Source organism: Copadichromis virginalis, linkage group LG6 (assembly GCF_057382275.1).
Source record: "Copadichromis virginalis isolate Kocher_CV1m ecotype Utaka linkage group LG6, C_Virginalis_male_GT1.1, whole genome shotgun sequence".
In the NCBI taxonomy this organism is placed as follows: Eukaryota; Metazoa; Chordata; class Actinopteri; order Cichliformes; family Cichlidae; genus Copadichromis; species Copadichromis virginalis.
In genome coordinates, this window is record NC_140623.1 from 12,747,380 (window position 1) to 12,774,021 (window position 26,642).

Consider the following 26,642-nt stretch of genomic DNA (forward strand, 5'->3'; position numbering starts at 1 on the left):
CTCAGGCAGCAGAAACCCAAGAAAGAGGAGGGAGACGAGGAACCATCATGGAAGGACAGGCCCCTGCACGGTATGTACCACCGGCAGATAGAGGAGGTGGCTGATATCCAGAAATCCTACCAGTGGCTGGACAAAGCTGGACTGAAAGACAGCACAGAGGCACTAATCATGGCAGCACAAGAACAAGCTCTGAGTACAAGATCCATAGAGGCTGGGGTCTATCACACCAGGCAAGACCCCAGGTGCAGGCTGTGTAAAGATGCCCCAGAGACAATCCAGCACATAACAGCAGGGTGCAAGATGCTAGCAGGCAAGGCATACATGGAACGCCATAACCAAGTGGCCGGCATAGTGTACAGGAACATCTGTGCCGAGTATAACCTGGAAGTCCCGAGGTCAAAATGGGAGATGCCCCCAAGGGTGGTGGAGAATGACCGAGCTAAGATCCTGTGGGACTTCCAGATACAGACGGACAAAATGGTGGTGGCTAACCAACCGGACATAGTGGTGGTAGACAAACAGAAGAAGACGGCCGTAGTGATCGATGTAGCGGTTCCGAATGACAGCAATATCAGGAAGAAGGAACACGAGAAGCTGGAGAAATACCAAGGGCTCAGAGAAGAGCTCGAGAGGATGTGGAGGGTGAAGGTAACGGTGGACCCCGTGGTAATCGGAGCACTAGGTGCGGTGACTCCCAAGCTAGGCGAGTGGCTCCAGCAGATCCCGGGAACAACATCGGAGATCTCTGTCCAGAAGAGCGCAGTCCTGGGAACAGCTAAGATACTGCGCAGGACCCTCAAGCTCCCAGGCCTCTGGTAGAGGACCCGAGCTTGAAGGATAAACCGCCCGCAGGGGCGTGCTGGGTGTTTTTTATATATAAAACTTTTTATTTTAGTTCTGTAATAATAAAAAATGCACTAAAAGGAGAATAACTATAATGAAAAGGCAAATTTAAATAACCAGGTAATGATAAATAACGTACTGCAGAGTAGTTATGTGATAAAAGATGTTAATTATTTACACCTGTTCATTTGGATACGCTAACTTATAATTATTAGAGCCTGTCATCTTCATTGTGAGGCTTCAAAGTTTGGCAGTTGTGTTTCTTAGTAAAGGTTGCTGAGCCCAGGTCTGGTCCATCTTCATGCTACTCTGTGCTGCAGAGAGAGTGAGATCTGTGCAAGTAACAGAGTGGGAGATCCACTGCTGGATAAACTGAGAACACTGTTTCCAAACATCTTTCATCTGTAAAAATGGCTTCATAGTGTAGTCATTTAGCCTGACAAGCAAAAGGTGTCCAGTTTGATCCCAGGAGGAGACACAATTCCCTGCAGAGTCGCATTAGGAAGAGCGTTAAAAAACATTTGGCAAGACACACGCCAATACCAATACATGTCTGTCAGGCAATAATATTGGTAATTGATATATATATTAAAAAAAAAAAAAAGAATTTTATCCTTTTTCCTTAAATGGCTTCTTGTTTCAGCTCTTGTGCAATTAGAAACTCCAGCCCATCAGCTGCATTGATCGTATTTATTATATGACATCAGCAGATTAAAATACATGTTTACTATGTACAGATATGTAACAGGGGTGTTAGATAAAGTGCCAAATACATTTTCTTTTTTTTTACAAAACCAAACAATCAAAAAAATCAAACAAAATAAAACAATGGGATTTGTGGAAGACCATCACACCTGGTGGCCGGGTCCCACAGTTTCATTGCTTCGTGACGAGTAGCCCCCTCATTCGGAGGCTGAATTGCTCAGTGCTGGTTGTGGGACGGTTTGGCACGATTCAGGTGAACCTGTCATGATAGGATGAATACTGGGTGTTCTTTAATTATTATTATTATTACTATTATTTTTAAAACATTAACCAACATCGACATGTACAACAGATCAGGCTTCTGAGCTATAACGGTCCACATATTACTCAGAGACAGTGTCAGAAATCCAGCATTGTTGCATTAAGGTTAGTATGTGACGAGGTTAAACTGTTCCTGGACCACATCCCTGGAGGTGTACTCGGCATTCCTGTTCACAAGTGGAACGTTTTTTTCTAGTAAATGTGAGATGACAGACTACACTTTCCAGACTTTTTTTTTTTTTTGCATTATTTTTTTCTGTTTTCTGACAAACGGAGGAAGCTGACATTCTTTTAGCATTTGATGCTCACTGTGTGTGTGAGATGTTATCTTCCTCATCAACGGGACTGAGACAGTGACCGAGAGACAGCGGAGGGTAGTCTATAAGAACAGAACAGGCACGCACTTGTTTGCATGTGCGTATTTCAGGCTTTGTTAGATTTCCAGGAGCTACAAAAAGGTCGACAGAACAAATCCCTTCCCTTTTATTATTATTATTGTTATTATTATCATCATTATCATCCCCCCAGTTCATCCTCCATGGCAGTGATGGATTTACAGACACCAGGTGAAGAAGACTCCAGTCTGTCACTACCGGCTCCTCAAGTTGCGTTTGGGAAGATCCAGAGAGGTTTTGTTTTCGGTGTACGGTTGGTCTTTCAGTGTTTCTCTGAGTGTTTTAAGGATGTCCGGAGCAGACAACAAACTGCTCCTCAGCTACGATGCTCACAGGACAAAGTGGTCAGAGCGCGTTATTTGGAAGGAAGGGCGTCATCAGCTATTTATCATCCTCTACACCCACTCGCTGCCGTTGTGGCCTCTTTCTGGCCCTCTTCATCTCAGTCTTTCCTCACTGACCCTGTGAATTCACCTTTTTACACCTGGCTAGCTCTCCTCTTCCTCTTGTACTTCTTCCTCTGCCTCCTCTGGTGCCTCCTCCTCTCCCTGCTCTGCTGCTGCCTCTTCCTCTTCCACATTTTCCTTTATTTCCTCCTCATCCTCCACTTCTTCCTCCTCTTTCCCCTCATCCTCTTCAACATCCCCCTCCTCCTGTTCCAAAGCCTCCTCTTTTTCCACTTCTGCTTCCTCATTTTCAATGTCCTCTTCTCTCTCATCTTCTACTTCTTCTCCATCTATTTCCTCTTCTACATATGCAGTTTCTCCACCTTCCTCGCAGTCTCCCTTCTCCTCTCCCCCTTCCTCGCCTTCTTCTTCTTCAGCTTCCTCCTCCCCTTTTGTTTCCTCCTCTTGTGCTACATCATTGGCTTCTTCTTCTTCCTCTGTCTGTGCTCCTTCTTCTTCAAATTGCCCTTCTTCCTGCACCTCCTCTGCCTCTTTCTCTTCCTGCTCCTCCTCTTCCTCCTCCTCCCCCTCTTCCTCCTGGACTCCATTCTGTTCACTGTTGTGATTTTCCTGCTCATCTTTGTCATCTTCTGCATGATTCTGCTCCTCTCCGTTTGCCTCCACCTGGCCGTCCTGCATTAAGTCCTCGTCGTTGTTATCACAGATGGCTTTCCGGCCACTCCTCCCGCTGCTGTTTCTCATGTGTATGTGGTTGTGGTTGTTTTGCTCTAGGTCCTCAATAGTGATCTCAAACTGGAAGCGGTCATGCTGGAGGTGTCTATCTGGAGGAGGCGAGGGAGACTGGGGCATGGTGTTCAGGTACCACTCCCTGTTCTCTTCCAGCGTGTCCAGCAGCTCCTGAGCATCTGGATGAACCAGGTCGGCCCACGTTTCCCACAGCGGGTGGACGATGTAGTCGATGAAGCCCACCTGGGAAAGAAAAAGAAGATGAAAATACTTCAAATACTAGACGAAGCCACTTTAATGTGTGGTGCTAAAGGAACATGTCAACACTTTGGAGAATATGTTGATTCACTTATGGTTGACTTAGCTGAGCATAAAAACTGAGTTGACCTGATTCTGTCCTTACATCACAAACTCCATGTGCCATAACCATTAACGACTAAATCACACATTATCTATTCAATGCCTCAGCTTGCACAAACTTACAACCGCAGTCATCTCAAGGTATATTGTAAGACATGCTTATAAGCACGTCTCCTGTATGTTTGACTTGTACAAAAACCCAAGTGATACTTGTGCTTTTATTTCAACTCTGTAAACTGTCAATTGCTGTTAAATTGTAACTGCAGCTGCTTTATTAGGCCACAAGGTGGTGCCAACTTTCTTGCTGCTGTGTTGCACTTAGGTTGATAGTTATACAAAGAAAAAGTCAGACTGCTCTGACACCGGTGTGAGTCTCCACTGCCATATCTGACAAATATCTGAGACAAGTCAGAGCAAACCCAGGACAACACTTGAATGCCAAAAACTGCAGTCCCCTTAACGGCCACTTGAGGCTGATTGAAATCCATTTAATTCCCATGGTAACATCACTAACTTCACAGCACAAGGTTTATAGCCAAGAAAATGGTTTTGGTCTGTACATCTATTTGTAAAATCTGCAGTGGTAAACTTTTATTAAGCAGAAACCTCCATGGCTGAAAAAGAGTGCTGGTCCAAAGACTCCATATTACTCAACTATGGTGCCTTTAATTCAGCTCATTTTAATGAAGGAGTGATGAGCTCATGCAGTGCCGAGGCATCTGTCGTCTGTCTGTTTACAAGTCACAAGAATCGCTCCTCTGTGAGAGTATTGGTAAGATTTTAGTGAAGTTGCACTCAATCATCAGCAGATGGGTCTTCACCCAAACTGTGCTCAAGGTCAGGGTCACATTAGTGATTTTAAGGGGCACTTTTCCCCACATTTTCAGAGAAAAACCTCCATTCACATTTCTCACAGATTCACAATTCTTGCTCCTGATGTATTGAACAATATTGAGACCAAAGCAACTTAACAAAGTAGTTCACATCAGATTCTCAGCTTTGAGAAAGAAAGAACTTCATGAAACACCAAATGATGCGACAGCTTAAAATATGGTTTTAGGGTCGGGGTTTTCTGATCTACATTATAGTAAATAATAAAGTGCGTGAAATGACACACTGATGCATTATTGCATATTTCCATGTTTTCATGGTCATCATTGATACTGATGATTGTCCATGTAATACATAATTCTTTCAAATAACTCCTGGCAAAGAAAGCAAATAACATATGTCCCTTAAGTAGTATTTTACCTTTGCTAGAGCTAAATCCAACTGGCTGTACATTAACAAACACAAAACCATTTTACAAAGTGCAGAATCTGTGACCACAAACTTGACACAGAATGATGTTACTGTTTCTCATCGTGAAAATCAGAAGAGGCATATCTCTGTAGCTGCTTCCAGCTGGACATTGACACAGGAATACATTTCTCACACACGTATCCAAAACAGATTTACTGACTGAGAGTTTAGCACAAGTTATTCCAGTATTAATTGTGCTGACAAATTTTGGGGGACAAATAAAAGTGCTGCACAATCAACAGTTTGTCATTCTGTCACAACGCAATATAAAACGCAATTTTTAGTTTTAATTCTAGTTGCGTCGTGGCCCGAGGTTTGTTGGTCTCTCCACGTCACTCAGCAGCCAGCAGTTGGACTGCTTTAAAATTTCATGTCTCCAGAGGATGAACCTTACTGACTTTTGTCTCTCTGAGTTTTTTCTTTCCTTCCTGTTGCTCTGAGAGAAAGCAGATGCACCGACTAAAATGTGGTTTTAAAAGAAATAATCTGTTCCCCCACAGTATATGAATTGGAACGATCTTAGCTGGGCTTCTGTCCTAATAGCCACCATCCAAACAAACATGTTTAAATAGCCCAATCCACAACTGTGTGTAAATCACAGCCACACACACACACACACACACACACACACTTTCTCTTGATCTAGTCTTGTGCAAATGGTTTGTACATTTGATGGACATTTGTCACATATTTTGATTTTTTTTTACTGGTTTGAAGCTGACACTTCATAACCCAGTATACTTACACCTGAAGCTTTATTGTCAAATAACTGCAACCAATCTGCGATTTTGGACTTGTGATCTTGTGGGAAGGAAAAAGGGAGTTTTTCCTTCCCACTGTCGCCAAAGTGCTTGCTCATAGTGGGCCATATGATTGTTTTTTTCTCTGTATCTATTATTGTAGGGTCTACCTTATAATTTAAAGCGGCTTGAGGCGACTGTTGTTGTGATTTGGCGCTGTATAAATAAAATTGAATTGAACTGAATCTAATCGAATCTTGTAGGATCAAGTGAATCAAGCCCAAATCAGTGGTAACCATCTGGCAACCACTGGTTGCTAGGGAAAAATTTGTATTGTGTGCAATTCTTTGGTTGCTACCAAATTGCTCTCTTCCATAGCACACTTCCTCCCCTCACCCACAATTGGTCATATCAGAGGCTGCCGCTCCCTGAGCCTGGTTCTGTTGGAGGTTTCTTCCCGTTAAAAGGGAGTTTTTCCTTCCCAGTGTCTCTAAGTACTTGCTCACAGAGGGGTTGTCTAATTGTTTGGTGTTTCTTTCTAACACTGGCTCTTTATCTTACAATATAAAGCTCCTTGACGCAACAGTTGTTCTGAATTGGCACTATATAAATAAAACTGAATTGCATTTGTGCATATATTTACCACTGCTTGTCGTTTTGTGTTCATTTTATCATTATCAGATCGGATACTTTCCCCACACACTACCAACTCCCACATTTGCGGTGTTTGTGAATGACCTGCCACAGACAGAAAAATGCTCATTAACACTTTCTCAGAGTCTCAGCATAAACTGAAGATTTAACAGAGTCTATTTCAGGGTTGTTATTTCACACTGCTCTGTGTTTCTGTTGTTTTATCCACCCTTGCTATCATAGACACTTTAAAGTTGCTTGTTTGTGGCTCATTATCCTTTCTGTGTGCACATTTAACATCTTCACTATATTAATGACGCTGTGAGTCAGAGAGAGCTTTACCTGACTTTTCTCCACAGACGCAGTGTGTTTGTCACACATGGCGCTGATCTCCATCCCTCTCTCGCGTTCTTTGTCGCCCTGCCGAAAGAACTCCTCCATGATCCGCTCTGTCCACTGTCTGTATAAAGGTAAGTGCTTGGTGGGGTTGCTCAGGTCTGCACAGTGCACCATGTTCCTCAGTACCTACGATCATACAAGAATATTTAATGTTATGTATGTCATTCTCTCTCTGCGGGGTCAAACGTTACTGATCAAGTTACCTGTATTCGTTCTGTATAGTGGTCCAGAAGTAGCACGCCAGAACTTGTCACCTTCTTGGTCTCCACCATTGTCTTTAAATCAGCCAGCAGTGTCATGTGTTTGGACATGTCTGTGGCCAACACCTGCAGAAAACGACAGAAAGAAATGCAAACTACTTTCTGCCCGAAGCTTTTATTTTGCATCCTTGAACCTGTAATATGCTCTACGCCCTGTTAGGAATCAACCCCCTTCTACTCCTGTGTGATTATAAATTACTCTGAAAATATATAATGCAAGAATCAGGGATGAAGTCAGTCCACTTTTTCTCTAAAGGGAACCTATTATGCTTTTTCTTTATTTATCACAATGTTGTGTGCTCAAATCTTTAAATAATGACCTCATTATTTAAAGATTTGAGCTTACAGTTGTGGTCAGACGTTTGCACACATTCATCATGGACATGAATGTTCTCTTTGAACTGACAGTGGACCCCGTGGTAATCGGAGCACTAGGTGCTGTGACTCCCAAGCTAGGCGAGTGGCTCCAGCAGATCCTGGGAACAACATCGGAGATCTCTGTCCAGAAGAGCGCAGTCCTGGGAACAGCAAAGATACTGCGCAGGACCCTCAAGCTCCCAGGCCTCTGGTAGAGGACCTGAGCTTGAAGGATAAACCGCCTGCAGGGGCGTGCTGGGTGTATATATGTATATATATGTAATATGATTGACTATAGCTGATAGGCAATGCAAACATTAAAAATAATTTGTTTAACAGGTCTCATTCAGTATTCAGAACAATGGGTCCAAGAAATGCAGTACAAAGCACAGAGTACAAAGTTGCAAACGTTTTTGGAGGCATTCTACACTGCAAATTCCACAATCATCAGTTCAAACACTAATATGATTTTCAGGAACCAATCAGGCCTGGCATGAACTGGAAACCGCTGGAACACCTGGATCACTGTCCACAGTGACTCGAGTTCTACCATCAACATTTCACCATGGGCCGAGAGGAAGAAGACCAGGAAAGAAGCCCCCACTCCTTGGTGCAGGAAGAATTGACACCTTCAGACTCAACTGAAGTGTGGCGCAGTCTACATGGACAAGCCATTCTCCATGTAGACAGCTTTACATTTTATGATCAGATGAGACAAAGATTGAAGTATTTGGCCACAGTGACAAGAGGTATGTTTCAAGGAGTAAAGGTGAGGTTTTGTACCAACTGTCAAGCATGGTGGTGGTAGCATCATGTTCTGGAACTGTTGTGCTGCCAGTGCAGCTGGTGCATTACACAAAGTGGATGCAATAAAGAAAGGAAACACCTCCACAAAGATAATGATCCCAAACACACATCAATACTGGTTTCAAAATGGAGCAAGCAGGCTTCCCAAAGTTCCAACCTCAAGGCTACGGAAAATTTCTGGACTACGCCGAGTCAGTGCCAGGAAACCAACTAATTTAAATGAACTCTACCAATTCCACCAAGAATAGTAGTCTAATATTTAGCCACAATTATGCCTGAAACTTGTTGATGGCTAACAAAAAGGTCTGGTTGAAGTGTAACACATTTACCCAAATATTAGTGGGTATACTTTTGACCCTGTGTTGATTACCCCCCACCCCAACATGAATTCAAATGCTGTCAACCATTCCACCCTGGAAAAAGAACATTCAGAAATTACAATGACATTTATCCCCATGAGAGCGGATATGATTCTGACACACAACTGTATGTACAAGTAGTCCCTGTAAATCAAAAGCTGTATTTAAAGCACCTCATCTGTATCTTTAAGGCATCATATGTGAGCACAGCAACCCCACCCAGTGCAAACCTTGTGTTTGCAAAGCTCAGCCAGTCAGAATAAGGGTAGCTTAAATGAGAAGAACCAAAACAGATACATTCAGTTTCCTGTTCAAGGTGTTTAAATATACACTTAAGAGAATCTTAAGAGAATACAAATCTTTAAAACTAAATAAAATATGACTAAAACTAAAAATGATAAATTAGATTCATACATCATTTGCATGATAATAGAAAAAAATGAAATTCTGTTAGGTTACTGCTACATTATTTTAAAACTAGTTCCCTACCATATCGATGACGAGCTTGCGAAGGCTCTGGCGCTGCCGCTTGGTAAGGTTCTGGAAAATGTCACAGTTTTCTTGGTGCAAAAGCTTGAAGCCCACGGCGAGGTGGTGGTTCTCCAATACTGACTCGTCGTTATACATTAGGGCCAGCTCTGAGTCTGAGCGCAGAGGAGGGGGTGTGAACACAGCGTGTGCAAATATCAAAGCATGTGTGTGAGTGTGTGAGCGTATGTGAACTCACTGGTGTTGATGAGGAACTGATTGGAAACTCCGGGATGGTCTACATCGTGGATGGCTGCAGCAAATAGAGCGGCGAGGATTTCCAGGTCAGTGAAGACAGCCTGAAATGACAAGAAGGGCAGGAGACAAAAGTCAATACCTCTGACAGTTTCAAAACTAGTTTCTGTGCTAATAAAATGCAAAAAGGTGCGTCTAATAGCAAAGAACATACTGCAGTTGAAGAATATGGATAAACGTTTTTACTGTCTTTGCAGACGTGACCATACCGCAGCTAAATGTGAGACGGTATGGGACAAAATTATATCTAACTTAAACAACAAACACACACAAACTCTGTTCTAAGAGTTTGTGTCTTCTTATTGCCTTTTGCAGCAGTTTTCTTGGAGTCATATTTCCCCTTTTTGCCTTTAAAAACTGTATAAAATGTTTTAACGCCTTTTCTTGGGATTCATTCTGTAGACTTCACGTCACATCATATTCTTCCCTCTCTGTAAAACTTAATAAAAACTAGAAAAAAATATTGGGTCTTCCAGTGGTTTCACCCAGTTTCCTGTTTCCAGTCATTTTTATAACCGCATTTCCATATTCCGCCAAAAACTGTGCAGCTTGTAACTTTGTAGTTCCCTAATTTTATGTATTGTGTAAGCAGCAAAAGCTCGTGGCGGGTTAACCTGCACTTGACCCACTAGAACAGCCTTTCCTGCTTTCTTTGCAAGCCAGACAGAAAAGCGTCTGTCCTGCTGTCCTGAAAACTAGAGCTACTCAAAATATGGAACACTGTCTCAGTGTGTGGGAGACAAATGCATTCCCAGATAAAGTCAGATGTTGTTCTTTTATTTCCAGTAGAAAAAACAGCAACCACAGTGACACTGAACCCAGCTCCCATTGTTTGTGTGTTTGAATCTGTGATCAATATCAGCTCATAGATTTACTTATACTTCATACTCAAGTCATAATGCTGTGAAAATCTTTTAAACTTAAGATTTCTTTGTTGTTACATCACGGCATAAGCCATGGTGTAATAAGGGTCACATGGTCAGTCTGCTTTGGATCCAATGTGACCACATAAAAGGGCTCCAGCTTTTTATGCAACACATTAACAAACATGTGACAAAAGTAAAAACACTCTCTCCAGCTTTTTATCTTTTTTAAATTGTTATTATTTTTCAGGGATGTTTCTCAGGTGCAGCTTCTCCATAGAACCATGTGTGTTAGATCAGGTACACGTTTCTTTTCTGTTGATAATCTAACACCTGGACCCACAGTTGAATCCCCTCACCCACAACAAGTTGTGACAGATGTCTGTGTTTCCCTGAGGCTGGGTCTGCAGGAGGTTTCTTCCTGTTAAAAGGGAGTTTTTCCTTCCCACTGTCACCAAGTACTTGCTCAAAACAGGATCCTCTGATTGCTGGAGTTTTATTGTAGAGTCTTTACCTCACAGAATAAAGCACCTTGAGGCAACTCTTGTTGTGAATTGGCGGTATATAAATACAACTGACTTTATTAAATTAAACAGTTGTTACTCTACTAACCCGTAAAGACTGGTACTTGTATAGCACCCTTCTACTCAGCCCTCAAAGTCCGCCATACAGCACTTTCATCTATGCCCAAGGGATTTTCTAACATAGACATACACACTCAGAGCTGGATGGATGCATCGGGGGCAACTCACTGTTCAGTATCTTGCCCAAGGATCCTTCAGTATGTGGACTGAGGAATCAGAGCAGCCACAGGTGCAATTTAGAAATGTTGAACAGGTCAGTTTGAGGCCTTGGGCCAAAAGTCTGAGGAAGCTCAAACATATTTTTTTTGTCTAGACACATGAATAATATGCATTTTAATATATAATGTATTACAACACGACACACTTATTTAAATAGGTCTATTTGTTTGAGAAAAAGTTAATTCATGTTCAACTATGAAAGTACCCAGATGTTTCAGTTAGAAGATGTTTGTCTTTCTTTGCTTTGATTTTTTATTCTCTCCACCTTTTCTTCACGCCTCTCTCCTTATGTGTGAACGGACATCAAAAGTGTGTGTGTGTTTGTGTGCGTGTTGACCTACATCAAGAGCAGGTGTGGAGAGAAGAACATGTGTGGACTGGGTGACATCTGCAGCATGGAGGCTGTTGTGGTACGCTACGTTTCCATGGTAATGGTCCTCCAGGGTCATCACGTAAGTGACAAAGGTGTCGACTGGGATACGAAATGTCTTCAACAGCTCTCGCTCCTGAGGAGGAGCGAGACAAAAGAAAAGGGAGTACACCGTGTACATGAGCACAGACACGAACAGTCCACATTTATACGATTATTTTCTTTACCTGGAAGATGGCGTACATGATGCAGCTGAGAGGTCTGTTGTTGGAAAACTCTGCTACTCTGAATATGTTAAAACTCCACTTGTCCAGATCCTCCAGCTCCTGTTTCAACACACAAAGTAAAGCGAGCCATAGCTTGAAAATCACACTGTTTCAAAAATGTTTCATCAAAACTTTCAGATGGTCGTATTAAAGTCCTCCTTACAGTGCAGTGCGCTGTATACTCTACTTTCAAGGGGCCAGACTTTCTTGTAACTTTTAACAGTGGTGTAGAGCAACAATTCTCCAGTTTTCTGAAGATCTTTCAAAGACTTTCTTTGCACATTCTCTCATTTTCAGTCCAATTCTTGCACTTGACCATTTTTAGAAGATGTTTAGTAAGTCATTTAAAACTGACCTACGAATCACTCAAACATAAAAAAGAACCTAACTCAAGGTATGAACAAGTGTTGTGTCTACACATTACAGACAACAAAGAACCCGTTCCAAATAGTATCTTTAGTCACTTTGCTACTAACAGCATATTGCCAAAACACATAACTTGTTCTTAAATGAATTTTAAAAATTCAAAAGAGAACACACAACTGTCATTAATATGTACAGAGGAGGTCAGCAGAGAGGAACAACAGAGAGCCTTCAGCCTGTGGTGTCGGGGCTCGCAAAAATGATGGAATATTGAACCCAGAAACGTTTATTCTGACTGGCAGTGGCTTCATTTTTCAGCATGAAAATGATCTTAAGCCCACTGCTAATGCAGTAAAAGCATACATGGATAGAAGAACACACAGTAGAACCCTATCAGTCATGGATCGGCCTCCAAAGAACTCAGACCTACACATTACTGAAGCAGTGTGGGATCATTTTGACCGAGAACAGAACAAAAGGCAACGAAAATCCAAAGAACTCTTCCTGAAGACTATTTAAAGAAAAGAGTTTCCCAGCAAAACAGATAAATAAATGGCCAGTATTTGTAAAGCGCTTTACATATCCAGTCATCCATTCACACACAGGTGATGGCAAGCTACATTGTAGCCACAGCCACCCTGGGGCGCACTGACAGAGGCGAGGCTGCCGGACACTGGCGCCACCGGGCCCTCTGACCACCACCAGTAGGCAACGGGTGAAGCGTCTTGCCCAAGGACACAACGACCGAGACTGTCCAAGCCGGGGCTCGAACCGGCAACCTTCCGATTACAAGGCGAACTGCCAACTCTTGAGCCATGATCGCCCCGGCTAGATAAATACATGGATGGTAGTTTAAGACTTTAGCACCAGACTTTAGCCCAAAGGTCAAACACATGACTCTAAATCAAGTCTAAGGTCACTCTGTATTAACCTACATAATGTTTCCTGACAAGACTTCATTGAGCAAACAGCTGAAAGTTCAAATCATCCTCCATCCCAAACATGAGCAGACTTCCAGTGCTTCCATCTTTGAGCTCTGGCACCATTTCAACACTAATCACACAGCAGACACTGCTTTGATGTCTCTCAGCATAACCTTGACAGTTGAGCCTTAGTGGTAGGTGGTCCACAGATGTATAGAGAATATCTGTCACCTGGTCCAGTTCTTAATTACAATGGCGTAGGAACAAAGCTTTATGTTTGTATCTAGCATACTTTAATGTGATTTATGTGCTGCATGACCAAGCAGTCAGAGACAGTCTCCACCCCACTGTGGACCTTCCAAAAAAATGTGGTGCTAAAGACTGGATGGAATTAAACAAGCAGGCGTCAGGCACTAGAAAGCAGACTAAAGGATTAATAAAAGACTCCAGCTGGTATGTGAACAGACATAAACCTAATAAATATATGAGCACTTTTTTCTTACAACAAGTCAGTACTTGCAGTTATTTTCTGAAAAGCCAGGCCAAACTTTCTCGATTGCATAAAGTATACAGTAACGTGGGATATAATCATGTTTGCTTATGTTTCTATCAGATACAGGGTACGTGCGTACATCTGTTTCTTGCTGCTAGAAGGGAAAAACAATGCCAAAGCCATGAAAAATAATATCATTTTTCAGAGATCCGAGCTCAAGTCTGAGCAAAGTTTGATGGCGAGTGTGAATAACGCAGATAGAAAACAGCACCTTGGCAAGCTCATCCTCGTGGTCCGTGTTGACGCCGAAGCGAGGCATGGAAGCGCTGGAGAGGCTGGAGCTGTGAGACAGTTTCCTCACTCCGCTGATGTGACTCATGGATTTATCTTTCAGAGTGGGAGACGGGATTTCCACCTCATTCTGCTTGTCTGAAGACACACACACACACACACACACAGTGGATTTATAGTTTTTAATTTGGATAAGGTCATAAATGCGATGTGGACAGAAATCACATTCTGGTCCCGCTCACCCATGAAGGTGCTGGAGATGTACTCAGACACCTGGTTCCCGGAGCGACTCATCTCTGACAGGTGAGAGAGCTCTCTGTTCAGCATCCTCTTAAACTGTGGCAGAATGAGAACAAAACACAAAGATGGTGTGAGTCAACCTGAGGCTTCCCTCAGGAAACTTAGCGTTATTATTCAAAACAGAAGGCCTGTTTGGATTCTGGGCTTTGAGTGAGTCCAGAGGTTTAAGGAAACAGTAAAACGACTGAAAAAAAAATGTTGGAGATAGATTTTTACATTTTCTGTTTAGTGTCCTATAATTATTACTTACAGCACAGAGGCACCAATTCATGTATTAACTGCTAGCAAAAATCAAAATGTAATGATTTGAGCTAAATATTGAAAACATACATAAAGGTTCATCTGCATGGTTATGAGCTGATCTACAGCTGGTGACATGTTAATAAGTTTATACGGTGTTAGTTACAAACCTTGTTGGAAGCCATCTCGCTGACAGAGCGGTGTGTCTGGATGGTCTCCAGCTGGTCTAAGCACCAGTCCAGCTCCTCCAGTGTGTCCAGAGCGAGCTGCTGGTACTGCTGGTCTGATAGTGTCGCCCTAGGACTGACGCACACTCCACCCAAAGGAGACCTCCTAAAAAAAACAGAGTAGTAAAATAATTAGGCTTTTAATAACCCAGTACAATCCACAAGTATCTGTAATCACAAATGTGTGCATGGGTGTTAAACTGCATGCTTTTTAAGCATGGATACTACCTAAACTGTAAATAAAAACAGAATGCTACAATTTGGACGTTATTTTGAGCATACATTTAGTTGGAAACAGCACAAAGTCAACATCTGAAATGTTGAAACTGAGATTTTTTTTAACTTGCTAAAATTTGAATACGGTGCAAGCAACATGTTTTGTTTTGTTTTAAAAAAAACTGTAGGTGTGTTACATTACATGTTTTTAGCAATGCTCTGTAAGGAAACAGACTTCCAGTACTTGTGGTTACTGTAGTTCAGTTGTTTGATGCTGACAGAAACAGTGGTTGGAGACTACAGCAAGACCAAAATCATCAAAACACAATAAACCTGAAGCTTTCTCGCCTCGCTGTTTTAAAGAAAGGAGCAGGTCTGCGACCACGAGCAGTCAGTTACCATCTTCAAAACAACGTTTGGGCATCAAAGTGGCAATAAAATGACAATAAGATGGAGTCAGTCTGCAACTGAATAGGATCAAGTTGGGGTCTGTTTGTAGTGCATCTATTAAATGTGAAATTTGTTTAAAATAAATCTTTTGCTGTCTACGTACACAAAAATTCACATTGAAGTTTACATTCATTACTTACATTTAGAGTCCTGACAGAACCTCGTATCTACAGGGCAGCGATTTAACTGCAAAATGACAGGCGCTCTGCAAACTTGCATTTTTACAGGTTTTTACTGATTTTTCCAAGGTGCAAGGAGCTTGCTGTCCTACTTTGTTTGTTTGTTTGTTTGTTCGTTAATTTATTTCGATCATGTAAACAATATACATAAGTTCATTTGGCAAAGAATAGAAGATAAAAAATGCTATACAAAATAAAGCTAAACATGTGTGACTGAGCTGTAACTGTCTGAGGAGTTTTTCATACTTTTGCTTTCAAATGTATGTTATAAGGCACTGCTGGTCAAATCAGGCACCTCGGCTACTTTCCTATAGCAATGTTGAGCTACTGTATGGTTGGAATACATGCAGAATGTGGTTTGATAAAATAAGTAAAACCTTCTTGCACCGAACTACTTTTGCATTCTGTCTTTATTTACATTTTCCCTAACATCCCTTTTTTTATTGGTAACAGGTCTTATAAACTCCTGTAACGTACAAATGGTCCTTTAACTTATGCAACATAAACTCTGTGGACAACAGGTGGTGATACTGACTTGACGGTCGGTGTGGAGACGTTGGCAAGGATGGTGAAGTTGCTCCGTACCGATCGCAGACTAGCCAATACCTACAATCATCGCACAGCATCACAGGAAAACAGCATAAATACAGAACAAGCTTACACAGATGTACACATATTACTGAGAGGTGAACGCTTAATAACGTGATCAATCATTTCTGCTGTTTCAATAAAAACTTCGCCTCCAAATCCTATAATTATATTGAGTGTCTGGGCACACTGGAAACAGTATGAACCAGTTTTTATGACCACTCATGAAGATAAATGAATCTATAAAGTCAAACTCACTTGGGCAAAAGGTGTGACAATAAAATCTTCTGCAGTATGCCTAAGACAGGAAGAGTTGGAAAATAGAGAGAAAGCTGAGTGCAACATTTCATACAGCCATGGATAAAGTCATCACTAATCTCATCTCTCTCTAACTCTCACCCTTCGCTGGCGAGGGAGGAGTTCCGTGAGACCGTCTTGGGGGACATGTCGTAGTCCGAGTCGGAGCGGTACAGGAAGGACTCTCTTCTCTGGCCCTGGGGGAAGGTCGTGTGGAGCGTGAGGCTCGGACTCTGGGAGCCCAAAGGGGTGTGACCTGGGGACACGCCATTTTCTGCTTCGTAACTGGAACATGATAGCAGTGATTAGAGAACGACAGGAAAGCTTTCTGCAAAATGAAATCGGTGATTTGACGAGGGCTTAAAATGTGTGTGAACCTGTCAGAGTCTGCTTGTGTGATGGAGATGCGAGGCGGGATACGAAGGGGAAGAGTTGTGGGACGTGACGCGTTGCCCAGGACTTCTGGTGACCGGGTGCGATCTCGAGGTCGCAGCCAGCAAGGTACCTGGTGAGGTAAAACGTAGGTTCAGTCCGGCACAATGGGTGTGACTCAATCAATTACATCAGTCAACGATCTGTGATTCTAGGCACAATTATGGGCAAAGCTACTGTTTGGGAGCAGTGGCGTGTCTAGAAATTTTTGTTGGGGGGGCCAGGTAGGGGCACAGATTTGGAGAAGGGTGGCAGATGTAATTGGCAGATAATGTTTTAAAAAAAAATTCTACCAACCGTTAACCATAATTCAATAATCCTATACACCTAATAACCGAATGCGCTTTTAACTCTTATTAGAATGAGATTTTAACCACTACGGTGCAAAGTTTTTAGATACTGCGTTGATAAAGTACAAGAGATACAATCAGTGCTTTGTCAGTGTTTACTCAGCATTCAAGGACAGAAATATTTGCATAGTATTTTTACTGACATGTAGTGCACATATGTTTTGGGCAAAAACATTTTTGAATATTAAAATACGAACATTTGTAACAAACAATTGACAAATTAGCCAGTTCCAATGTAAAACTTTATCTGCCTGTTAAAAAAAGAAGATAATCTTCTCACAAACTGGTGTCTGATTTTGAAACAGGAAAAAAGTGGGGAAACAACTGAAAAGACTAACATTTGAATAAAACCTGAAAGCAAGTAAATACTTTCTCTGCTGCCTTATGGTAAACTTTGGTAATATTGATAAAGAACAACACTGGCTGATGATGAAATACAGTCAGCTGGCATGGTGACACTGCCAGTATAACCTGCAGGGCTGGACTGGGACAGAAAATCGGGCATTTTGACTACAGACCGACCCACCAGGTATTAAAGCCATAAAGACTTTGAATGAAAACAAATGCTGTTGTGACAGTGATGTACAGTCTTGTTGGTATATGTATGATTTCTATACATTTTACGTCAGATAAAAACTTTGGTTGTAAGATTTAGATAATTATTTTTTAAAAGCTAGATATTTTAAATGAGAATAAAAAAGAAAAGTATTTCTTTGTGCCCCCCTTTCCCTGTTAATGCCCTACCTGGCCCCCTGGCAACACTTTCCTAGATCCACCCCTGCACAGTTACCAGCTGTCAGCTACGTAGAAAAAGGATCCTGGTGCTATTTATCTCTCAGAAACAGTTCATAACTTCCCTTCAACTCATTCATGTCACCTAAAAGGTAAACCTGTTTCTCCATCACCTGTTCAGCTCTGATGATTCAGTAAGGACATCTCCTGGTTTCATCTTCACGTTTCCCTCTCATCACACATCCAAACCGACATCATGACCAGCAGCTTTACAGCTGTGGCTCCAGCAAACATCAGCTGATATTAGAAATTAATATTAAATAAATTCTAACAACAGCTGATCAAGCTTAAACGTGCTGCTGTTGTTTAGCACGACATCTGCTGGTTTCCTCTTTCTGGCCCAAAGTGGGCGATAAATAAACAAGAGAGAAAAGCTGATCAGCTGATCATTGATCAGTTTCATGATTGAATTAGCAACAGGAGAGGCAGGGGGAGAGAATGAGAGAAGAAGAGGCAGCTGTGCAGCGTAACGACAGAATAACTCCAGCTTTGTGTCTTTTTTCCATTCTAGCTAAAGTTCGGGACAAACTGCGTCTCTTCTCAGCTCAATACGAAACGTGTAATATTTTCTCTGAATGAGGGACCATTCCATTTTTTTTAAGGAGCCGTTGGCAACTCTACTAACTTTATGAATAAAATAAAGTTCACTATCAGTAACATCATAGCACCCACCCAGCTGTATATAAACTCTGTCAAGCTGGCTAGAATGCAGTACGAGTTATTGCAACTGAGGGTAAAAAGTCAGCACAACGAAAATAAACTCCACCTAAACTTGGTTTATATCTGACCCAGATAGACTGCAGGTCATGACTTCTTACCTGAAGTTCAGTTCACCTGACACTCGGACTGGCGGCTGCCTCGGGGCTCTCCTCCTGCCTCCCCTTCCCTCATCCACCTGCTGGCCTCTGTGGAAGCCCCGCCATAGCCACCACCAAACAACTGAGTTATTTTTACACATCGACCTGCATCTGGCCAATCCACCACCTCTCATTGTTCATGCCGTTACAAAAAAAAAAAGAAAAAAAAATAAGTCACCGGGCATATGCCCGGTATGCCCGATGGCCAGTCCAGCTATGTTAACCTGCAACCAAATCTGCAGCTCCATACAGCAATGTTACGACTTAGATTATATCTTATAACTCATAACTCTTATGTTAGCTCCCCTCAGTAGCATACTGTCTGAAATATTTGATGGCAGCAATAATTCTTTAAGTGTTATTTTTTTCTTTGGTATTCTAATTTCACCGAAGTTTACTAAACTCAACAAACTTAATATTACTTACCGGGACATTTATTCTGTCCTCATTTTCTTTCACCGAAAAATTGTTTCCTGCAGTGCCATCTTTCGTGCTTGGCTCTCCTACCTTTGCTAACGTGATGCACATAGCGCAGAAGCCGATGCTGCATTCACTTACACTCGGATATCTGAGCTTCACCGTGAAAACATAATCGGACATTTGATATTTGATTGAATTTTATTGTTTTGCCTTTGGGGTGGCACCTGGGGTGGCCAGTCTGGTTGGGGGGGTGGCCTGTGCCCCCCCAGGCCACCCCGCTGGACACGCCACTGTTTGGGAGATATAGCTTGCCTAACCAAGGTTTTAACAATAGGTGGGTGGAGCTTATGTGCTTAAAGCTAGTACACCTAGCTGATAAGATGACCAGTCAGTGTCACTGACATCATACAGAGGCAAGGGTAGATTTAGAGCAGCGGGAAGGCTGTGCTTTTTATTCTCACACATATCTCACAATCAGGTGCACACGAGGGTGTGATTAAAATTTTAGGATTAGGGTGAAATGAATGAATGATTTTTTAGCTGTAAATACTTTTGGTGATTTTCAGTGTGAGAGGTCAAAATTTGCCCATCTAGTCCACATTTTCAAAATCTATTTGTCAGCAGGTAAAAATATTTTGGCATGAAGTGCTATCAAAAAAAATTTTGTTTTGAGTTTTTCCTATTGTTTCCTTGGCAGCAGGAGAAAGCTGTAAATACACTAACATTTTAACTTCTCGCTAAGTGATAAACCTATAAATAATTTCCTATAGAAAACACGGAGCAGACAAAGCGTAGCATATGTATTTGTTTTGCATGATATTTATTGCTGAACTGAACCCTTTGACCATGTTTGTGCACTTGGTGCCTTTAGAAACATTTTAATGCAATTATGTGTCAAATTATACAAACTGCTGTGTGGTTAATAATCTGCACAGCAGCCCATTTTATCACAGTCCAGCAATCTTTTATTTTATTTGTATGTTACTTAGCACTAATTAGCAGGTGTCTCTCATCAGCATTGTGAATTGGTGTAGGAACTTTTTGGGGCAGTTTTCATTGATCAGCGGGACATGAGAACTGCTCGTACAGGAACACCAGTCACATCTGATTAAAAGAGACGTAAACGGTTTGGTGTATTTGCTCCAAACTAGAGTTTTAGAAAGCTTTTCCTCCCTGGAAATTATAGTTTGACCACCATCTTTGCTGTTATAGAATTCTCGCACAGATTCAGCTAAGCTTGCAATCATTACCTCTGTCCTCTGATACAATTTGGCTTCATAAAACCAGGATCGCTATAGCCTTCTAGGGTTCAAAACAGGTGCCCACAATCAGTGGATGAACTCACGGTAGCTGCTTTCATCTATTAACTACAGTCTATATGTCTAAAAAGGGTAATTTCCTGCATTATTCAACTTCAGATAAGTTTGAAGTATTGCTTGAAGTAACAGAAGAAAAAGGGACAGATCTTGGTGGCTCACCAAGGTGGTCCTTATAATTCAGTGACCTGTTGTGCTAAAGTGTTTGTTGCTATCAACAGTGACTTCAGGTGTTACCAAATCAACGGGACTGGAACCATTCAGATTGCCACTTTAACATGCTCATTCCATCTTCCCATACCTGGAGACTTGGCGAGAGTCTTCTGCTCCTCCCTCTGCGTAACTCAGCCCCCAGCGTGGACCCGGACGTATACGATCGGCTGTAGCGAGATGACTCCGCCTTCTCCCCAGCACCTGTTATATCTGTGTCATTTCCCTGAGAGACAGAAGGGAGGCAGGTAAGGGAAATGGGGATATGGAACAAGAAGGTGCATCTTCAGAGGATTAAAAGAGAACATATTGTGTCTTTCACAAAAACACTGCGTTGCGTGTGTAATGATTAAAAAAACCAACACATTCAGTAGCAAAAATGGAAGAACGCAGTTGCTGTTTTGGCTCATGTCCCAGGCTGTGTTGTTTTGCCATATTCAAACAATGACGAGCAAAGAAACTTGTACAGAAACACAGACTATAAATTATTGATGTAAGTGTGTGTGACTGTGCATGTGTGTCTGGGATAGGGCCTCTACAGACTGAGCTCTTAGAGGCTGATCTGCACTGCAGTACCGTAGCAACAAAACACTGGGGGAATGGTAGCAGTTGCTAGGCAACAGTGCCGTGTTGCTTCCATGCTGTGTTTGATGTCATCCAGACCCAGATGTGGGGAGATGCTCGCATCCACACACGCACGCATGCACGCACGCATGCATGCACGGACACACACACACACACACATGGACGCATAACAAAATGTATAATCAATAAAAGAGCTCCCGATTAATGCATGCTGTTATGTCCTTTGGCCAGGACTTCACCTTTAAACGGAAATCACTCATTTACATAGAGCACTCACTTAGCTGCGGCTCATTTACATAGAGGACTGGGACTGAGTGGCTCCTGCTGGGTGAGTGTAGGCTGGAGGATGCAAACTGTCCACTCGGACTTCTGAGTGTGTGCGGGAACAAAGAGAGCTTGGATGTGTGAAAGTCATGGGGCGTTTATGTGACGGTAGGCATTCAAGTTGCACACACACACACACGCGCACACACACACACACGCACACACATACACACACACACACACACACACACACACACACACACACACACACACACACACACAGAGTTCAGTGAGACAGTCTGCTACTAGGCCTGGGATCTACGGTCTCTGTGACTGTGACAAGGTTAGCAGATTTTCCCTGATTGTTCAGATCTTCCTCCTCACCTCTTCTCCAGTCACCGACAGCACGCTGCGGCTCTTCTTCATTCTGATTGGCTCGTTCTGGGCCCCAGGGCGGAGCGTTCCGGAACCCAGGCAGCAGAGCAGGTGGAGAGCCAGGACCGGAGAGGTCAGAGGTCACTGCAAGGTCAAACCGGGGTCAGACCGGGTCACAACCGGCCCCCATTGGAGCGGATTCGGCCAGCCAACCGCCTCACTCGCGCTCCCTCTGCACCTCAGTCTTCAGGTGGTTGAAGTAAAGCGTGGTGGAGAACAGTAAAGGAGCATTTACGCAGCCCTCAAAGGCTGCAGGTTCAGACCGAGGCCGCTGACCTTTGTTTGGATCTGTCTGTTTTCCAAAGTCAAAGGCAGAAGAAAGAAAAAAAGTCACTCCATGTTGTCTTGCTTTGGCCAGATGAGCCAATGAACATCTCAGTCAGGGTTCATGATGCCGTTGCCAAAGGAAACCCCTTTCTCTAAAACGTCTATCCAGCTCTGAGAGTTGTCTGCATGATGTTCCCCAGTTGTTAACCTGATTCCACATGAAGGCAATTTCCCAACAATTAAGAATCCAAACTCCAAAGAGATTACAGAGAAATTTGGTCCTCTCCTTTCTCAGGTCAATCATCCACAATATGACTGGTCATGGTCTGGATCCAAATCCTGCTTAGGAAGACGTGTCAAGCATGACCTCGTCTGAGAAGTCCAAACATCCTGGTTTGATCTGCCAGAGTCAATCCTGGAAAAAATCTTCCTGTGAGAAAACAGAAATTAAGTGTTAGTATGTACAGACTTTAAAAAACAAGAACAAAACAGAAATACTCTTTCCTGTCTTATTTCAGTGAATTCATTTGATGTATCATAAAATTGGAAAAACTTGTCCTCATGTATACAGTACTACAGAAGATGTGAGTGGTTTTCCATGATACAAATTTCATATATGAAAAAAAAAGCCTCCAAACAAAACTCTCAAGACATGGCTGGTTGACTGGTAAATAACTCAGAGCGAGGACAACGTGTTTTGATTGGCCTTGCTGGAGCCGTACCTACAGTGTGGCTAATTCTGAGCAGATACTGCAACACCAAAAAGCTCTCTGATGTTATATAATTACTCTGAGCAGTCCAAACTGACCTAATTCTATTGGATGGGACAGATTCAGCATATCAGAGTGTTTCTGATGGAGCTGGTACACACATAGAGAGCTGCTGGAGAAGACTTTCATCAAGGGTCACCATGAACACACCCTCTCAGCGATGGGTCTTCCACACAGCAGCGTCCACACAGATTCACACGGGTAAAAAAACAAAACAAAATGAAAGAAAAACATACCCAAAACAAAAGAGGAGAAATCATCAAATGCATAGTGACACAGTGACATATATATGCACAGACAATCAAGGCATTTGAGCCTTTACACACACACGCAATAGCTGCAAACCAATACCACCTCCACTACAGATAAAGCAGCTTATAAAACCAAGCAGCTATGCATCAATATGCAGCTCAACCACCAGCCTGCTGTTCTCTCACAAAACACCCAAATACATATATAAAGCGAGCGCGCACATGCTGAAAACATTCACATATGAGGAATGCCCCTGCTGTCATGACTGTTTGCACACACTGCATGAGGTATGTGTCACACACACATACACACACATGTCCACATACACTGGCACACACAGACTGGAGGATGTAGGAAAAAAAATCACACTCACCTTGATCGCCTGAAGATCAACAGCAAGATGGGCTGCGCCTCCTCTTGCTTTCACTTGTCGCCTTCTCCTTCTCTCCCCTGCTCCCTCTGTTTTTCTGTAGACATAGCGGTGTATCGCCACGGCTAGAGGGGGAAAGAAAAAAACACACACACACTTGCTGTTTTCATGAATATCCGTAGCTTTACCAGCTCCCCTCCCTCCCTTTCTCTCCTCTCCCTCTCCCCTGCCTCAGTGGTCTCCCCCAGCCACCCCCCCTCCCACCACCGCCACAGCCTCCACGGAGAAGCCCATCTTCCCTCCTCTCCCTCCTCCTGCACAGACGCACAGTATGTCCATTAATCCCATACAACACTCTCCGCTCCTCTCCTCCTCCTCTCTCCATCGGTACTCCTGTCTATTTCTATTTTTTCCATCTTATTAGCAGCCACACACTGATCCTCTGTTTCAATAGTCAGTTTCATCGCTCTCCATCACACACACCCACGACACAGGGCACATTTTTATTGGAACAAACCACTCATATTAAAAAAAACAACAACCCACAGATCACAATAAGCATTCATTTCTCCTTTTTTCCTCCCACGCCTCTTTGCTATTTTTACAGCCATTCAAGGGCATGCAGCACAGTTCTCAATACACTGTTTCTGTATCTTTTGTATTTATTTAATTTTCAACCAAGGTTTATTTATAAAGCACCAGCCAACAAACAGCCGCTTTATATTGTAAGGTACAATATTATATCATAAGATTGTTATAGTATGCATAAGCAATCACACTTTATAGTCTGAATACACTCTACCCTTCTGCACAGTACTTGCTTTGTTTATTTAATTTTTCTTGTGCATATTATTTTTCTATTTTTGTTTATTTAAGTTATGTATTGGTGTGAAAGGAGCCCACATAACCACTGTGTTTTACAGCATATATGGCAATAAACGTCTTATAGATAGATAGATAGATAGATAGATAGATAGATAGATAGATAGATAGATAGATAGATAGATAGATAGATAGATAGATAGATAGATAGATAGATAGATAGATAGATAGATAGATAGATAGGTTTCCAGGGGTCATCACAATGCATGGTATTCAATGCCTTTTGTTCTAGGACAAATTAAGGCAGCAAATTCACACGTGAGAAGCAGGAAGGAGAAACACTGAGCCAGTGTTTTAGTTTTTCAGACAGACACTGATACTCACAGAAACTGTGAATAGAATAGCTTGAGCAGATACTAAACCTGTGCTGCCTTTTGTCATTGAGAGAGGATCTGATTTGTTAGCATTACAGCCAAATAATAATAGAAATTGTCCACGCACACACACACACACACAAACATTTTTTTTTCCATGACGCTGCCTTGCTGTTCTGTTATTCTCCCATCAGCTTTTATAGGCATTATCTAGATTTGATTCCTCCCCAGGACCTGCACTGATTGTTCCCTATTTGCAAAAGTGACAGCGCAAAGACGCTTTGCCTCGAAAAAATTGATTTAGAATGCTAAATCAAACCCACCAATTAATTATGAAGGAGAGAGAGAGAGAGAGAGAGCGGCCCAGCAATTCATTATGCAAGTGGCAGGGAGCGAGAGAGAGAGAGAGAGAGAGAGAGAGAGAGAGAGCGGCCCAGCAATTCATTATGCAAGTGGCAGGGAGCGAGAGAGAGAGAGAGAGAGAGAGAGAGAGCACTTAGAGAAAAATAAATGGACAGTAGTTAAGCTCAGTTTATTGTAAGAGAGACTTCCAGGGACAAATACAGCATAAGAAACTCCAGAGTAGACACAAGCAGCAAAACCCGAGCTGAAATGTCAGTTTGTCAAAAAAGAGAAAATGATCTGAATGGGCTGGAGACTTTATTCAACATTTTAATGACTAAAACATCAAATCGTTGATCAAGCAAACTGTTTACTTAATATATGTCCAAAGCGGCAATGTTGTGTTCAGCTTTGTGATCATAAATAAAAACAGTTGCCAGTTTTAGTCTGAAATGTCCGCACCTAACCACAAAAGCCCACAAAAACCAGCAATAAACTGATAATGTTTCCACAGATTTTCAGGCGCTCAATCTGAATTGTTTCAAACATAGCTGAATAAGAGCCAGCATATTTGGCTCAACTTACTTATAATATGGTGTATTATGGTATAAGGGGCATCATACCAATGATACACTGTCATAAAAACAAGCATATATGCATAAAATATTGTGTCTTGTGTCCGTCACTGTAAACTGGAAAAATCATAGTAGTAGCAAGATAAACTTACACCAGCTTAAACACGTTCTAGTAAACTTTTCTTTATTTTTAAAGTGATTTTTTTCTATTTTTCTTGTTTCAGTTTGTCCATCTGATGTCACTTTGGGTGGGGTGTGGGATAACAGTGAAGCATCAAAGTGCCCTCTGTCATGCTATGAAGGGTATTACACAAGCTGCGATAGACTGTGTGAAGTAAAGATGGAGAAAGAGGATTAAAAACAAAGATGTTGGATTCATGTCACTGAGTTAGCACAGATGGCTGCTGATGTTCTCAAGAACTATAAAGCCCTAAACTTAAATTTATCTGTATTAAAATTTCATATGATGTCATCAGTGCATAATAAGCCTGCTCACTGTTAAACGTCTTTCTTTAAATTCAAAGCAGCACACTTTTTTATGACCTAAACTCAATACTTGTTGAGCTTGAGTAACATATAGTGTAACTTCCTTTTCAGTCACTGGAATAAATCTATAAAATGTGTGTTTGTACAGGATCTTTCTTTTTGCTTTATTCATTTAACTTGTGCCTTTAGCTTGATATTTAAATTCAAATTTAATCCAGTCCAATGGTGCTTCACTGGCACGACAGTTTATCAAAGCTATGTTGCCAAAACATAAAAAAATTTAATGAAGTTTCGCAAGAATAAAAATAAATAAATAAATCAAAATAATGCAACAATCGACACATCTATTAATGAATGAACTTTATTTCAAGTTAACTAAATAATAAAGATTATATGCATGTGTCCAGCTCATTCTCTGTTGATATATTATTTAACAGTTACATCTTTAATGAACTTA

General features: G+C 41.9%; 1 protein-coding gene across 3 annotated transcripts; it reads right to left on the bottom strand.

Moving 5' to 3' along the window:
- Positions 1-1,519: 1,519 nt before the first annotated feature.
- LOC146707391 (3',5'-cyclic-AMP phosphodiesterase 4C-like) lies at positions 1,520-23,711 on the bottom strand. Of its 3 annotated transcripts, XM_085458705.1 has the most exons (18): positions 23,590-23,711; positions 23,003-23,130; positions 21,877-22,624; positions 20,735-20,869; positions 16,644-16,771; positions 16,369-16,551; positions 16,228-16,267; positions 15,917-15,987; positions 14,480-14,642; positions 14,012-14,105; positions 13,750-13,907; positions 11,661-11,759; positions 11,405-11,569; positions 9,342-9,441; positions 9,104-9,258; positions 7,035-7,157; positions 6,775-6,957; positions 1,520-3,640 (listed from the first exon to the last, which is right to left on the bottom strand). In XM_085458705.1, exons 3-18 carry the CDS (start codon positions 21,916-21,918, stop codon positions 2,753-2,755), a joined length of 2,727 nt encoding a protein of 908 aa, XP_085314831.1. In that variant the 5' UTR covers positions 21,919-22,624; positions 23,003-23,130; positions 23,590-23,711; the 3' UTR covers positions 1,520-2,752. The 3 variants fall into 3 exon arrangements, with proteins under 3 accessions (XP_085314831.1, XP_085314832.1, XP_085314830.1); XM_085458706.1 differs by lacking the exon at positions 23,003-23,130 and having other exon boundaries at positions 21,877-22,620; XM_085458704.1 differs by lacking the exon at positions 23,003-23,130.
- Between the last annotated feature and the right edge of the window lie 2,931 nt (positions 23,712-26,642).